A 15,622-nucleotide genomic window follows, 5' to 3' on the forward strand; every position below is an offset into this window, starting at 1 on the left:
TTAGCGCAGTTAGCTCGTTAACGTGTTAGCGCTGTGCAGCCCCACGCACGGGGTGATCCGCGTTAACCCGCTAACGGAGGTTTGCCGCGTTATGCGGTTATAGCTTTAACGTCATTTTAACGAGATTAACGCTGACAGCACTAATTAAAACATTTCTAAGTTTAGTTTCTTGGGACAGCTGATTATGCATGTTGAACTTTATTAGCTTAACAGTAAATCAGTGACAAAACTAATTACGCCCCAGGATTCAACAGCTTGTAGACCCACCTTTAGCAGTAATAACTTGAAGCAGTCATTTTCACAATGACTTTATCAGCCCCTTACATCGTTGTGGAGGGATTTTGGCCCACTGTTCTTCACAAAATTTCTTCAGGCACTGATTTATGCATAGCTCTCTAAAGGTCTCATCACAGCATTTCAGTCATGTTGAAGTCTGGACTTTGACTGGGGCTTTTCAACAGAGGAGTTCATGGTCCACTCAATAACTACAAGGTGTCCAGTATTATGTACTGTAGCTGCACAAAAAGCACAAATCATCACCCCTCCACCTCCATGCTTGACAGTTGGTATGAGTTTGTGCTTTTCTCCAAATGTGGCTCTGTACGTTTTGTTCTCATCTGTCCAAAGGGCATTGTTCTCATATTCTTATGATTGTTGTTCAGATTGAGCTCTACAAACTTAAGCAATGCTGCCTATGGTGTCCTCCTGGCAAGCCTCCCAAACAAGCCATGCTTGTTCAGTCTTCTTCTAATTGTGCTGTCATGAACTTTTAACAGGCCTGCTAACTGAGGCCTGAAGCTGTTCGGCTATTTTTTACCACTGGATTCTCTTTACAAATGATTGTGTATAATAATTTCTGATCAGACCCATTAGGTTTATATGGATTTAAAGCTCACTTATTCACAAAGAGTCGGCACAGCAGGTTGCGTTTTGTGATTTGACAGATACCCTTCTTGATGCAAACCTGAAAGGGATTTGTGTCTCCTCCTGTGATCAAACTGAGCCTATTTTGCTTATTAGGTGAATATGTAAACCACTGCACTATGGACCTAGGTTTAGAAGGATTTAAATGGATTTTGCTAGCTTAAAACAAACAGCATTAATAACTGCATTATTAACTGAAAGCAGAAAACTTGGCATGTCCTCGTGGAGATTATGTGATACTGAACTGAACTGATATTTACTGTTTAATGACAAAATAAAACCACACATTTAAATCACTCTTCCATACAACAGTGCCCAGGATTCTGAAATCCACCTTTTAGAAGAGGCAAAGAGGTGTCGGGCTGAGCTAAAGAGGTTTCAGGTGGAGTTGGAGAGGATAGAGGAGAAGAGCACCTCTGTGGAGCCAGGAAGTGAGGTCAATGAACTGAGGCAACAGCTCCTTCAGGCATGCAATGAACTAAAAGCAGCTGAGGAGAGAGAATATAAGGCACAACACCAGCTAAAGTGGTGAGTGTATATGTGTGTGTGTGTGTGTGTGTGTGTTCATTTACACACACTGTTACTGCAATCAGCGAGGCTACACATTCAATTTTCAATCAGGTATTGAATCAAACGCCAAATGAATCAAACAAAGACACAGAAAGTTACATATGCACACCTACGCAAAATAGTGACACACTAGTAGGAAGCAAGAGGGTAAAAGGAAAAACACAGAAATGAAACTGCAGTGGTGAAGAGAGAAGCGGACACACAAACTGACTGGAGGATACACACAAACACAAGCGCGCTCACATACACACTACACACACCCGCAGTAGCACACAGTCAGGTAACTGGGGACCAAACACTAAAGTGAGCTACATGAGGCAGCATCTTTTTATTGAATTTAGAAGGTGAAAGAGTAGAAGACACAAACACACTCAAATCAAATCGGTGCTGTGTTTGTGCAGCGCTTGGCCAACAGCGCACTTCCACACTAATAGAAATAAAAACATTGCTTTAGGACTGAACGTTATTGCATTTACACCATTTCTATTGCATTCTTCAGTGTCACCGCATGGTGAAAACTTCATGTACGCAATTACTGATACAAATACCAGCCTCAAGTGGATTTGTGTTCAATCCGGATGTAAGATGTTTACTCATCTGAGCTCTGTACACTGTTAGTGTTTTTTTATTTTTTTTATTTTACACCAGTCTGGTACTTTCTGTTCCTCGTCTCTTATCCTTTTCTTTCAGACCCATAAGTCTCTGTCCTTATCGCAACCAATTTTATTCTCACCCTTCTGGCTTCTCGTGGCAGGCTTTCCTCCTCACCACTCACTCAGTCCAGCTCGTGCAAAAGGTCAAACACACCCATAGAAATGGAAAATACCAGACTCGATCGAGTATCTCCCCTTCCTCTGTACACAAACTCAACTTTTTTCAAGTGGCAAAGGGAGTTTAGAGGAACATTGCTAAGCAACACGATAACACTCTCTGGTGGTTCCCAAACATTATGAGCATTAATCCTCGAAAACAATGTTAAAAATAAATGCCAGGCAAAGACATTTTCTAAGTTTGAAGAAATAACTTTGTGTGGTGGAGACTGTTTATAACTGGTAGTCAGATTTATAGTAGCCTCCCAGGTCGGCTTTTGGCACTGAACCCCTCACAAATACTGTTAAGAAATGTATTTAGAAAGAACTCAAATAAAACGCAGTCAGAGGTCAGAAGAAGATGAAAAGCTTGTTGTGATTTTGCTAAAAGATCTCATTTACTCAATCCCCACACTTATTTTTCCTGCACTGCAGTGACTCCAGATCGCCCCAGCAATATAAAACCACTCACTGCACATAAACTCACCACTCCGCGGCAAAGATACGATCTGTAGGATACAGTGATTTTTAGTGCTGACACCCAGGCAGAAAGTTGTAGTCCAGACAGTAATTGAAATATTAAATGAAAACCAATTGCAGAGCATTCTCCCAGGATGCAGTCATAGGCATTATTACATTCTGACTGTGCATATTGTTTGTGACAGCGTTTGCTGGTGAACTCTGTTGCACTCCCACCGTCTCGGTTTCTCCTACCACCCTTCCTTTCATCGCCTCCAGACTAAGATATTCTCTCCCCCCATTCCTGCCTTTTCTCCTGCTTATTCCCCTTTCCCCTCACTTGTCCACATGGCTATCAGTCTGCATATGACAAGCAGATGCTCACCATGCAAATATGCCTTTTAAAATCACTGCGTCCTTCATCTGTAGCCAAACAGATACGCAGGAATTCAGCACATTTTTCCGGTCACATTTTGCAGCCTTCCTGCATTTTTCTCTATAGTTTTTTTTGTGTATAACTTAATATCCAATATATCAGCTTGTCAGGAAGATTAATATAATTTACTTTGTGAGCTGTACAGTATGTGCTTTTGTAAGGTTTTTCATTATGACAGAGCTGACTTGAAATTATTTCATACAAAACTTTAATCAACTGCTCAAAAAAAACATCTGCCGTGGGGAGATGAAAAATGCAAAGAAATTATATTTTATATACACAGTCAAACTTTGCTGGACACAATTTATCTGTTTCTATAGGATGAAGCATATGCTCTAAGTGTTTAGCACTGTTGGTGTATTTGCCAGTGTAGAATAAAGTGTTTTATATTAATTTACTAATGCAACTTATTTGGCATGCTCTTTAATAATATGTTGATTCTGCTTCATTTGCTTTTTTGAAAACTGCACATTAGTCAAGTTTTAACAATATAAATGCAGGTTTGTGTCAGTGTGTTCCTCTTTTTGTTGAATTGAGAACTGAAAACGATTATTTATTCCTCTTGAAATTCCCGATAATTTTGTTTTCTTCTCCACATTCTCCTGTATTCTCGTGTGATCTACACTTTTCACCTCCCCTCACCGGCCTGCAGTCTCTGGGAAGAGAAGCAGTATCTGGAGAAAGAGAATGAAATTCAGATGAAACCTGCTGTAAGTTCATTATTGCACCATCCAGTTCTAGTTTCAGAAGTGTGGATTACTATTCCAACAATGGTCTTGAAAGAGGATAAATATGAGTTTTACTTTAAGCCTCTATGCAGGCGTAATCCCTCCATATGAGCTGGAACTGCCATTTCAAGCAGTATGAAGCCAAATCATTTTTATTCCAGTGTAGCAAAAAGGAGGGCAACAAGTGGAATGAGATTTAATCCTTGATAACAAATCGACCTAATAGGCCAAATTCTTATTAATAATTTCACCATAATGTAGCATTTCCAACCCTTGGATTTTATTTTAATGATAAACAATAACAAGCAACACTTTTGGTGAAGAACATTTTATCAGATGTTGCCAAACAAGCCCGAGGGTTACTCTCAAGGAGCACTACATTTATAAATTTCATCAAACTTTCTACATTTTATTGCTGGTGCTGCTAATGTCAAAAGAGTCTGAGCTTTGCAAAATTTCCTGAATAAATTCAGCGGCAGTGCTAATAACATTTGCATGTGTTTATATGCTACCGTTTTAATTGCGGAGTGCAACACCAGATCATTACAAATTAGCCTGAACTCAAAAAGTGTTTTTAATGAGTCAAAGAGGCTCATGGGAAGTATTTAACCAACCAAACAAGTTATTAAAAAATATAATAAAACTCTAAACTCAAAGATCATCAGGGCCAAAGAAGTAATCAGTTCCACTGCCGGTGGCGTGCTTGCTGTTCAGGTAATTTGTTTTCTCAACTGGCTTCACTATTTAGACCAGGGAGCTATACAGTATATGCCACATACACTTGAAAAAAACTGAAACCTACTGTATTGTTATTTTTATATACACTAGATTGAGTCAGATGTTGAACCAGTATATTAGATTTAAAATAAATTATATTTAACAGGTAAAGTCAGAATAATCTAGCAGTTTTAAAACATGTTGAATTTCAATTGGTTTGTTCTGAAAAGTTTAGATTTAAAAAATCTGAAAAACTCTGGCTTCTTGATTTTGTCAGTCTGGGTCATTAACTTGAAATACTTAAAAAGGCTCACTGTGTATAAAAATCATTTTTATCCTTTCACTCATCCACCAGTTTGAAAAAGTGTGAGCTTCAATTCGTTATAATGTACCTGATATTCTGTATTATCAGTCTGTGGTTTACACGGTCTCTGGGTCCTCTAGGAGCAGGAGGACAAGACAGAGGTCATGCAGGATCAATATGAGGATCTGAGGAGAGAGGTGGCACAAAGACAACAAGAAATCAGGTATTATATGATGAAGTTTTAACATGCATTAGCCACTATCTGTGTTCTGTGTGAGTTTGTGTTTTGTGTCTAACTGCAGATATTATCACTTTATTATCACGCCTTTAATGAAAATTGTTCCAGAGGTTAATGTACTTGTGTTTATACCTCACAGAAGTCTGATGGAAGATATAGAAACCCACGAAAAGCAGATATTGACAGAACAGAATGAGCTGGAAGATAAGAAGGCTCTCATAGAGCTCAAAGAGGTCTGTGCGAATGAGGGGGGAATAGCTTATAGGGTGCCATCAATAAAATAGCAAATCTGCCTTCTTACATGTGAACGTCTCCATATGTATTACAAGGCTGAGAAGGCCGAGCTCATCAGAATACCTGACCAAAATTTAAAGGAGACTGAAAGGAAACGCTCGACGAAGGAGTAAGTATATTAGTAAACTCCTCCTAATCTTTGCTGGGGAAGAGCAAGGAGAATATAGTTAGAAATTCCAGGAATGTCAATGAGACTGCTAGGGTGCTTCAGAGAGACAGAAAAGAAAAGACAGCTGGAGCAACTTTCGAAAAGCCACTGCTCTAACCTGCCTCCACCCCTTCATCTGGAATTCGTACACAAACAAAATAAAAGTATCTGGATGAACCTTTAAGATTCATAGTGGAAAGATTTTCTCTTTTTAATTGTTTATGCTCAGTGTAAATGTCTGTTTGGATATCAGTCCTTTTTTTTCCTACTGAAAACCATTTTTCAGTTTACATTTCTGCAGATTCTCTGGCTTTTGATCTACAGTACTACCAAATAAAGAACTGAAATGAGGGGTACTTTTTGTTGTACTACCCAAATTCTCAAAAATTTTCAGGCATCAGTCTTTTTATTGTAATTCAAGTGCAGCTGCAGGATGATTCACTTGCTGCGTCACTGCAGTTCCTTTTATGTTTCTTTTAAATTAATATTTGGCTTGTGAGTATTGCGGTGGAACTGTCTGTATAAGCTGTTTGAGCGCTGACTTGTAATTTCAAATTCACAAAGCTGAGGGGTACTGTGGGGTGTATGTAAAAGATGCATGCGCATGCTGTTATTTCATAAGATATGCACTAGAGCACACTTTTATCCTGTTCTCATACTTGCGTTCGTTCTTTATTTTTTACATTTCTTCCAATTCCTGAAACACAAATACCAGAGCTGCAATGAAGAAGATGAAAACACTAAATATGGAGATTTCTGAAATTGAGCAGCAAGTAAAAGCGGTGGATGAGCGAAACCATTCCCTCAGGATGAAGAAGGAGGAGGTGATGCAAGAGCTGGAGGGTCTGAGGGTCCAAGTGGAGGCCAGTCAGAGGATTCAGAGGCAGCTGCTGAAAGAGCAGGAGATCAAGAAGGAGGAGCTGAATGAATTTATGGGCAACAGGTACTTTTTTTTTTTTTCATTTAGTCTGAGCGACTTTGACTATTCTTAGGGAATCGAACATAGTGCTTTTCTGGTAGTGCTAACAACTCATATCCCTTTAATTGACACATTTCACCAATCGTAGGACTAGGAGCACACTGGCTTGTGGACCCCCCCCCCCCCCGGCTGGGTTTCTTCATTAGATAAATAATGTATGTTCAGATAGGATATTTGTCATGCATGTCACTGTGTTTTCCCATTACCAGAGGCATCTTGGAAATGAAACTGCAGAACATCATGTGTGACAGAAAGCATCTGTATGAGAGACGGTCTCTGCAGCTCAAGGAGAAAAACAGGTACAGAGTGATATCTCACCAGTAATCTTTTCCACATGGAAATTAGTCCTTACATACTGAGAACCTTGACGGTGACCTTTTTCTGAACACAGAAATGTTAGGTTTGCATTTAGCATTTGCGTTAGCGTCTTCACGTGTTATTTTAGTAGTTTAAATCAGTCTTCTCTGCCACTGCTGGTGTCTATGTCATATATGTTCTAACATACAAGGTCTTGAATAATCAGGCCCCATCTTATCTTAAAGACCTCATAGTTCTGTATCACCCCAATAGAGCACTTAGCTCTTAGGTTACTGGCTTACTTTAGGTTCTTAAGGTATTTAAAAGTAAGGTATTCAATTTAATTTATATAGTGCAAAATCTCAACAATAGTCGCCTGGAGGTGCTTTATATTTTAAGTCAAAGATCCAACAATATTAGAGAACCTGCTCTTTTAATTAACCAGCTCCTAGTTTGGATTCAGGGGACAGACACCCTCTCTACTTAAGATTGTGCTTGAAACTTTCCTTTTGGTAAAGCTTATATAAGCCTGGGCTGCTGGAGGCTTCTTCTGGAGGTGTTTCTTCTTCACTCACCTTTTGTCACTAACTATGTGTTTATACACCTCTCTGCATTTAATCACGAGGTTATTATTAACCTCTGGCTGTCCTCCAGAGCATGTCTTTTGTCCTGTCTTCCTCCCCTAATCCCCAAGCATTTGTGGCAAGTGGCTGCCCCTCTCTGAGCCTGGTTCTGCCAGAGGTTTCCTCCTGTTGAAAGGGAGTTTTTCCTTCCCACTGTTACCAAGTGCTTGCTCATAGGGTGTCATCTGATTGTTGGGGCTTTTCTCTGTATTATTAAAGGGTCTTTGACTTACAATATAAAGCAGCTTGAGATGGTTTGTCGGTTAGTCATGACTAGGGAAACCTAGTCATGCTATAAATCATTTAATGATACACTGTAAAGATCCTTTAAGTATAAAAAATACATCATTTTTGAGCAGTAGCAGGTGTAGTTTTACAGTTTTTCAGCATCAGTGTACATCAGTATGCAAATGTTTTAAAGTCTAACAGCTGTTTAACAAGAGGTGAGTCTTTAGCTGCATTTCAAACAGAGTTCAAAACCATCATATTTGACAGCAAACCATATGCAGTGCTTTATAATTAGCTAGATGTGAAACAATAGATTTTAGTGTTGGAGAGTCGGTGTCATGATAATGAAATATTTAAAAGGGGCCTGTTTTTTGTCCTCAGGCAGATGCAAGCCCTGAACAGGATGGAGCACACATTGACCGCAGCCACGGAGCAACTCGAACACACGCAGAATATCTACGAGAAGTTAAAGGCTCAGGTGATCTGTGAAATGTTGCTTTCACATGAAGATATCTGGTGAAGCAGTTAAAGTGTCCAGCGTGATTGCTGTGGTTCCTTTGTACATGTAACACCTGTAATTGCAACTTAAAAGCTTCACAGTACTGTATAGATTCTCTTCATCTTCTCACCGGAGTTAACAGCAGATTTGGAACATTTTCCAGGCTTTGACGCAGGTGTTGTATTGTCACAGTGCCAGTAATTAGCACATAAATTGTTGATTTATATTAGACCAAGCTTCCTGTCATTTTTCTGATGTGCGCATTTTTAACGAGAAAGTGGAAGGAAGAAGAACAAGCGGCTGATTGGAAATGCATCAGCACATCTCAAAAGGACATAATGGCATGAAAGGAAATCAATATGACACATCTGGGAATTTGCACATTGAGGAAACAAGGAAACAACGCTTCTGAACATTATGATTCATTCAGTTTGCTAATCAAGAATAGCTCACACGAACAGCCGCACGTAATGAAACTGAACTGTTTGGAGGAGTCTGTGGTTTTACCACAGAAATTCATCACATTTAAATCGAACGCGATGTGATTGATGGGTTTAATATTTTCATACTGTTGTGCTCAAACTTTACCCAGCAAGAGGGCTAATAATGAATATTTATTGCTTTATGTATGCAGATGAAACTTAATTATGGTATTGCATTATCTTTTTTGAAGTACTTGAACTTACTGATGTAGTCTTCTTCTCCCTCCAAACTTTTATAAAATATGCGGCTGCGGAGATCAAACCACTAAAAACGAGACGCTGTTATAAGATCAAATAATCTAACACTGCTGTGTTTGTTTTTTAGTAAGCCTTTTTGTGGGATTGAATATTCACTGGCCGGTTTAGATATTGGGTGTAGGAGGATTAGGACTCAATCCTCATGGTGTTTTTTTTGTCTTTACACTGTGGTCTGAAGAACATTGCATTTGAACCCAATTCAAAGGATACTTGCCAATTTATACTGAAAGAAAACTCTCATTTTCTGAATTTTCAGTTAGATGCTGTCCCCAAAACAGAAGCCAGCTTTCAGCAAAGGATGGAACTTCAGAAAGAGGTTGATGCTCTCAAAGTCAGCTTTGAAAAGCAGGTGGGCATGTAAGGGCCAACCATCGATCCGTTTTCTTCTGCTCATTGAATTCAGGGTCGCAGTTTGAGCTGGATAGGGCGAGAGGCTGCGTATACCCTGGATAAGTCTCCAGCCTATCAAAAGATATGCTTTAAATACCACATAGACTTTATTAATCCGACACTGGGGAAATTCACGTTATAGCAAGAATAAGTGTGAGCAAGAAAAAGCGAATTGGAGATATCTTGATGCATTCTCAATGCGTTTTGTGGGAGAAACGTTTCGTCACTCATCCAAGTGACTTCTTCAGTCTCAGCTGACTGCAGGTTTCCCCAAATCTTATAAACAGTACATTTGCATAATGACTGAAACCAGCCCACTGAAACGTTTCTCCCACAAAACGCTACGTCCAGATGAACAGAATCAACTTTTGGAGAATTAGAGATATATTAGAAAAAGAAAAAAATAGAACAATAAATAATAAATAGTGTTTAAATACAGAAAAAACAGACAAAAAAAACTACATGAGTAATTTCTGCTATTCACAAATGGTTGCTACAGTATGAATACTCACAAAGAAATTTTCATATTTACTCTGGGAGTGATAATATTAATTATAATATGCTATAATATTAGTTATCTTTATTAGTTTTAATAAACATCTCAGGCTTTTTCCACTTTCTGGGTCTTGCACTTTTACTATTAAAGTTCTCACTAAGTCGTTTTTCATCTCTTTGTATCTTAATTTCAAGAAATGAGGGACAAAATGAGATTTCTGTTTACATATTTTGTTCATGACACACAATAAGAGAAAACTGATTCCAGTGATCGCCCCGGGGATCCATAATATCATTCGGTTTTTAATGTTTTTAAGGTGTTTTTAAACTGTGAACGGCTCCTAAATTGTTCCCAAACAGCTATTGGTGGCTGAAGAGGAAAGCGAGAGAAAGCAGCTGTATTGGGTCATTCAGGAGCTGCTCAGTGACTCAAACCGCCTAAGAGAGGAGGTCCATAACCTGAGATGTTTAATGCAAATCAAAGCAGAGGAGAGAGGCCAGAAGCACCGTGAACTGCTCAGGGTCGAGGTGAAGTTTAAACCCACAGACACGCACACAGATTTATTTACATTTTATGTCATCATTAGTGCATTTTAGTGCATAATATAATCATTTATGCAGACACAGAGCAGTTCAACTAGACTTGTGTGAGAATCAGTGGGTTTGTATTTTAGATACTTTGGGATGTTAGCATCACAGTCGAGAAACCAGCGAGCAAGAGCGCATCTGTCATCTACATTAATAATATTGGGGATATTGGGATTGAGGAAAAAACATTTTATAAATTATTACAGATTTTTTTTAATTAATAAAAGATTCATCGACTCTTTCTTAATTAGTACATAAGAAAATCCTGGATCAACAGCAACCAGCTCGAAAATAAATGAGAAATTCTTAAAAATAAAAATTACAAAGAAAACAAAGACTGTTAGATCAGTCATTTGAATTTTTGTTTATCCTTCATTTACTTACAGTTTAAAAATGGAAGCTATTTTAAAGGCACAAGGGAAGTTTGATATCTGGCACAAACACACACACATGCATACACACAGCAGATGATGATGCTGTTCCTTGTTAAATCTTCCAACAGCAACTGAACGAGCGCATCCAGCACGAGCTCAAAGAAAAAGACCTGCTCGTCATGGACCATAACAAGCTCAACACTATGCTACAGCGCAGGTGCACCTGTTTTGTTTTTTTAAAGATGTTATAGTGTTGTTAATTATGTTGTTAATTTCAGAAATGAGCTGTATAACAACAGTTTATTTCTTTAATAAACCGTTGTTACTGTCTCTGTCTGGCTCTCTCTCTGAAATAAAAGAATTTTATTACATTTTTATTTCCCGCTGCAAAATCCTTAATGTGTGTACCTCATTTTGCTCTATCCATCCATCTTTTCATCCGTAATTGGATGAAGTGGCATGAATTTAAATATCAGAACTTTTGCAGTGACTGCCTGAAGTCTAGAATTCATGGACATCACCAGATGTGGTTTCCTCCCTTGAGATACTCTGCTAGGACTTTACTGCAGCCATCTTTACTTGCTGCTTGTTTGTGGGCCTCTCTCTCAGTTTTATCTTCAGTAGCTGAAAAACAAGCTCTATTCGAGTTTTCTGTATGCTTTGAGTTCTTACGCATTTCTAGCTTTGTGTTTCTCCAAAAGGATCACAATGCTAGATAACATTACAACTCAGCAGAGGAAGACGCTGTTAATGTTCATATCCTCTCACATTGTCACAAGCCACAAGGATTTTGGATAAATTTGACATTTTAAGTGCCATTTACTTCCATTAAACTAAAGCAAAAATCCATCTCCAAAAGCAACAAAACTCACACCAAGTATGTAGATTTTGGTTTTCAGTTAAATATTCCTTTAATATACCCATTTTTCACAACTGATAATTGATTCCATGTTATATGTTTGGCTCCTCTGATCTGCAAAATATCTGCAGTCACAATTAATTCAGACATCTGTGCATGTTGTCTCGGTAGAAAACCATTTCTTTCTAATTGGTCATACTTCAGTGTTCAGACACAGACTAATGCATAAAGCACCACCCAGTATAAAAGCAGATTTTTAAACAATGCATTCATTAAGGTCAAAGCAGCAGAGTTCAGTTTGAAGTGGTTGCACTTGACATGGAATCAGACAGTGTATCTCCTCTCTGTTCTCACATTTAGCCGTCGTTCGTCACAGCACACACGCCTTAGATGCATTTTAAACCCCGTGAGACTTTGGTTCTTTCATAATTTTGTGATCCACTGATCACTTGTAATGAATATGAGTCACTGATATTAAGATTACTCTGTTGGGAGTATAGCATCTGTTGATGACAAGATTTCTGTCCATAGTTTATTAAACAAGTGCACATAGACCTAAAAGTCTAAGAAGAATAAATACAAAGCATTAGTGTAACGTGTAAAGAAGTTGTTCTGGATTGGGAGTTTGTGTTGTCGATAAATAATGTGTTCATTACTAATCTGTGTTTTGTTACCTTGTCAGAATATTACAGTACTCTAAGCTGTCCGATATGGTTATGGAAGAGAAGAAAAAGTATGTCAAGCTGAAGCAGATGGCCTCACAGACGATCACAGAATTGACGGAGCAGATTAAGGTCCTGGAAAATGAATCGGAAATCCAGCGAACCATTGCCATCAACAAGGACAGGTGTGTTTAGGATACGTGGTCATAACCAAATACTATAATAGCATTATAACAGATCCTGATTCTTTAAAAGTTACAATGTCAAGCTGTGTGCAACGAGTTATGTTTTATTGAGTTTCTGTGTGTAATTTTTATCTTTTTCCCTTTATATACGTCTATTTCAGAGGACTCTCAAAGGCTCGTATGAAGATCTCTAATACTTCGAAAACAAGGGACAAGCTACGCAATGACATTTCCAAGGTTCACAGACACACACACACCCTTTGCAGTATGGCAGTATCACAATTTAGACAGTTTAAACAAACATTAAATGAGCTGCGAGACATCCAAAGTTGTGTACAGACACAAATAAGACAGGGGTGAACTCATTGCTAGCATTTTATAGTAAAACGTGTGGGTTTTTTTTGTTTATCACTGTTGTTAGAATGATCTTACCTGAAGTGCTTTATTACTGTGCCATATATTAATCTCATATTAATCAAACTGCCATATAATCATATAGTGTAGTGTTAAGTGGACACAGCCCTGAATAATAAAGGCATTAGAATAGGTGTCCTTCAGTCGTAGACTCTCACCCATGTTTGCCTGTAGAGCAGTAGATAGTAGAGGGAACCATCTTGTAGTGGGAACTTACTGAAATGCTGTTGTTTAGACTAGAATAGGGTGCCCGGTAATAAAACTGTCAGGTGCCCATCACCATTTTGAGATCCACGGCAACGTGTCTTGCAGGACGCATCTCCCTTCTAGAAGTATTGTGAAAGTGAAATAAAGTGTTAAATGGTCTACGGAGCAGTGTTTTGTCTTCCATCGTCTGCCTTTGAGGAATCAAAAGAACTCGGTGAAGGGTTAGGGACAGTACCTTGCTCAGGGGTACGTCAGGGTAGCCGTTCAGTGGATTCGAACCCCGACCTTCCGGTCATGGGGCAACCACTCTACCTACTGAGCTATCCCTGCCCACGAATTATGAAAAACGTGAAAAGATTCCTGACTTTGATTACCCAAATGACATTTTAAGAAGGTTCCTCTCCTGGATGTTATACTTGTACCATCTTTGCTGTTGCAGAATTCTCCCACAGATTTCGATTCAGGATTCTTTCAGTGCTATGTCTGTGTTTTGTGATACCTCTGGCCCAAAAAACCTTCATCGCAGAGCTGGCTTTGAGTTTGATGAGTGATGACCAGTGGATAACAGTGATGTGCTTTTGAAATGACCTGGGGTTTTTTAGCTTTTCGGTTAGTCTTACTTCTGGTCTTTGTTCTGGTCTTCCCTGTTTGTTTTTGTTAGATTTCGCTCCAATTGTGTGCACCACCTGTTATTTAGCTTCGTTTTGCCAGCTTGTCCCGTCACTTCCAAAAGTCAAACATTCCAGCCGTTTTCTTGAGTTCCTGGTGTTTTCTCCTTTTTAAACTTCCTCGTGTTTTAAGAGACTTCTCCTTGAGAATGTTTCGAGGACACTGACTAAATGGTCTATGCGTGACCATGGCCTGTTCTGCATTTCTCTCCATCACACTAAAGGACAACACAAGTATCTAAGGAAAGGGCAAACATGGAAGAAATACTTTAAAAGAATGAATACATAAAATGTACTGTATTAAATCTGATACGTCCAAAGTTCTGTCACACTGAACCCCACTGACCATTAAAAAATAAAATAATTAGAACAGACTTTTCTGAAGGTCATTAAGTGCTTTGTGCCGATCTTCTTTCTGATGCTGTGAACATGCTTATTACTTTCTCTTTCTCTCTGACTTGTTGTAGGCTGCCGGGAAGCAGTGCCAGATAAATCAGGAGTGTGAGGACAACAAACTGGAACTAATGAAGCTCACACAAATGATCAGCCATCAGCAGGAGACTCTGCTGGAAATAAACAAGAATCACGAAACTGCCATACAGCGGCGCAACTTCCTGTATGTTCATAGCTTAAAGCTCAAGTAATGGCTACCCGAATGCTTACATATTGACCTAAAGCTCGTATATACTATATGCACTTCTCAAATCTACAGAGGAATCCAGCTCCTGGAACATGAAGAGATTTTGTGTAACTACTATGAGAAGGTGAACATCCAGGAGGCAGCTATCACTAAAAGAAACTCGATTCTGGAGGCCCTGGAGAAGGACATGAGAGACTTGGAGTTATCGATTAATGAGGAGAAGAGGCAGATAGACCTGAAGAAGAAAGATGTACTCCTCAAGAGGAAACTGGAGGAGGAGATTACAATGCTCCAAATAGAGGTAGAAAAACATTAGATAAACCTACACACTCATCCTCACACAGACGGTTAACAGTCCGTCCACAAAGGAAGCAATTACACCAAATTTGTGGAAATGCATACTAATTACCTGAGAAGTTATAGAGTAGGAGGAAAAATGTGTCTACTTATTGCATGCTTAACAGGTTTTGAGAATGCACAGATTTCCATGAAGATGTAGAAATCCTTCATTAAACTCATTTTTCTTGTGTAAACAGTGCTGACAATGTTCCAGCAACAGTCTCACAACGCCCACTTCTCTTTTCTTACTGTCTTCTTTTATTCCTTATTAACAAGAAATGAAAACTGGAAATGCATCATACTGTACAGTTCAAGACATTTTTGCATTGCCTAATGTTAGAGCCACCCATAAGGCATATACTCTTGAATGAGCACTGCATCCTATAAAATGTCCCTGCGCTTTCCATAGTGGCATTTTGCTAATATAGCCACTAATTGGTGCCTGAAGTGCAATACGCTGCTGCCCACATTTCTCCAACAGTGCAACCATGACTACATCATGAAATGCCTTTGCTTCGTGGATTCAAAATCCTCTCTGAATGTAGTTAAACCTGCCAGCTAGCATGAAAAAAAAAAGAGATGCCGTGAAAGTACAGATTTTCCTGAGAATCTTCTGGCACATGTGGTGTCTGTAGGTGTGTTCGCGTTAGCATGCCTGGTCCATCTGCAAACCAGGGACTTTCTTCAACAGCACTTCCATGTGTTGTCCAGCTAGATGTGTGTGTTCCCATTACTGCTTGTCATAAAAATAATATACGCGATTAATTTTTTATCCGTAGAGGTCTGAGGGAGTGTATGACTGCGGGTG

The 15,622-nt window shown here is 39.0% G+C and overlaps 1 protein-coding gene across 1 annotated transcript in view; it reads left to right on the forward strand.

Annotated features, from left to right (window-relative positions):
• The window catches only part of ccdc146 (coiled-coil domain containing 146), a 55,016-nt gene that overhangs the window by 18,730 nt on the left and 20,664 nt on the right, over window positions 1-15,622 (forward strand). Inside the window, exons 4-18 of the mRNA XM_084910192.1 lie at window positions 1,237-1,452; window positions 3,851-3,908; window positions 5,088-5,170; window positions 5,325-5,418; window positions 5,515-5,588; window positions 6,343-6,570; window positions 6,816-6,905; window positions 8,136-8,232; window positions 9,250-9,342; window positions 10,239-10,406; window positions 10,969-11,057; window positions 12,382-12,546; window positions 12,708-12,783; window positions 14,303-14,451; window positions 14,548-14,776. Coding sequence (XP_084766318.1) covers window positions 1,237-1,452; window positions 3,851-3,908; window positions 5,088-5,170; window positions 5,325-5,418; window positions 5,515-5,588; window positions 6,343-6,570; window positions 6,816-6,905; window positions 8,136-8,232; window positions 9,250-9,342; window positions 10,239-10,406; window positions 10,969-11,057; window positions 12,382-12,546; window positions 12,708-12,783; window positions 14,303-14,451; window positions 14,548-14,776 — 1,909 coding nt within the window. The remainder of the gene's footprint in view (window positions 1-1,236; window positions 1,453-3,850; window positions 3,909-5,087; window positions 5,171-5,324; window positions 5,419-5,514; window positions 5,589-6,342; window positions 6,571-6,815; window positions 6,906-8,135; window positions 8,233-9,249; window positions 9,343-10,238; window positions 10,407-10,968; window positions 11,058-12,381; window positions 12,547-12,707; window positions 12,784-14,302; window positions 14,452-14,547; window positions 14,777-15,622) is intronic.

Source organism: Perissodus microlepis, chromosome 17 (genome assembly GCF_051167445.1).
Source record: "Perissodus microlepis isolate ML-2025 ecotype Zambia chromosome 17, ASM5116744v1, whole genome shotgun sequence".
In the NCBI taxonomy this organism is placed as follows: domain Eukaryota; kingdom Metazoa; phylum Chordata; class Actinopteri; order Cichliformes; family Cichlidae; genus Perissodus; species Perissodus microlepis.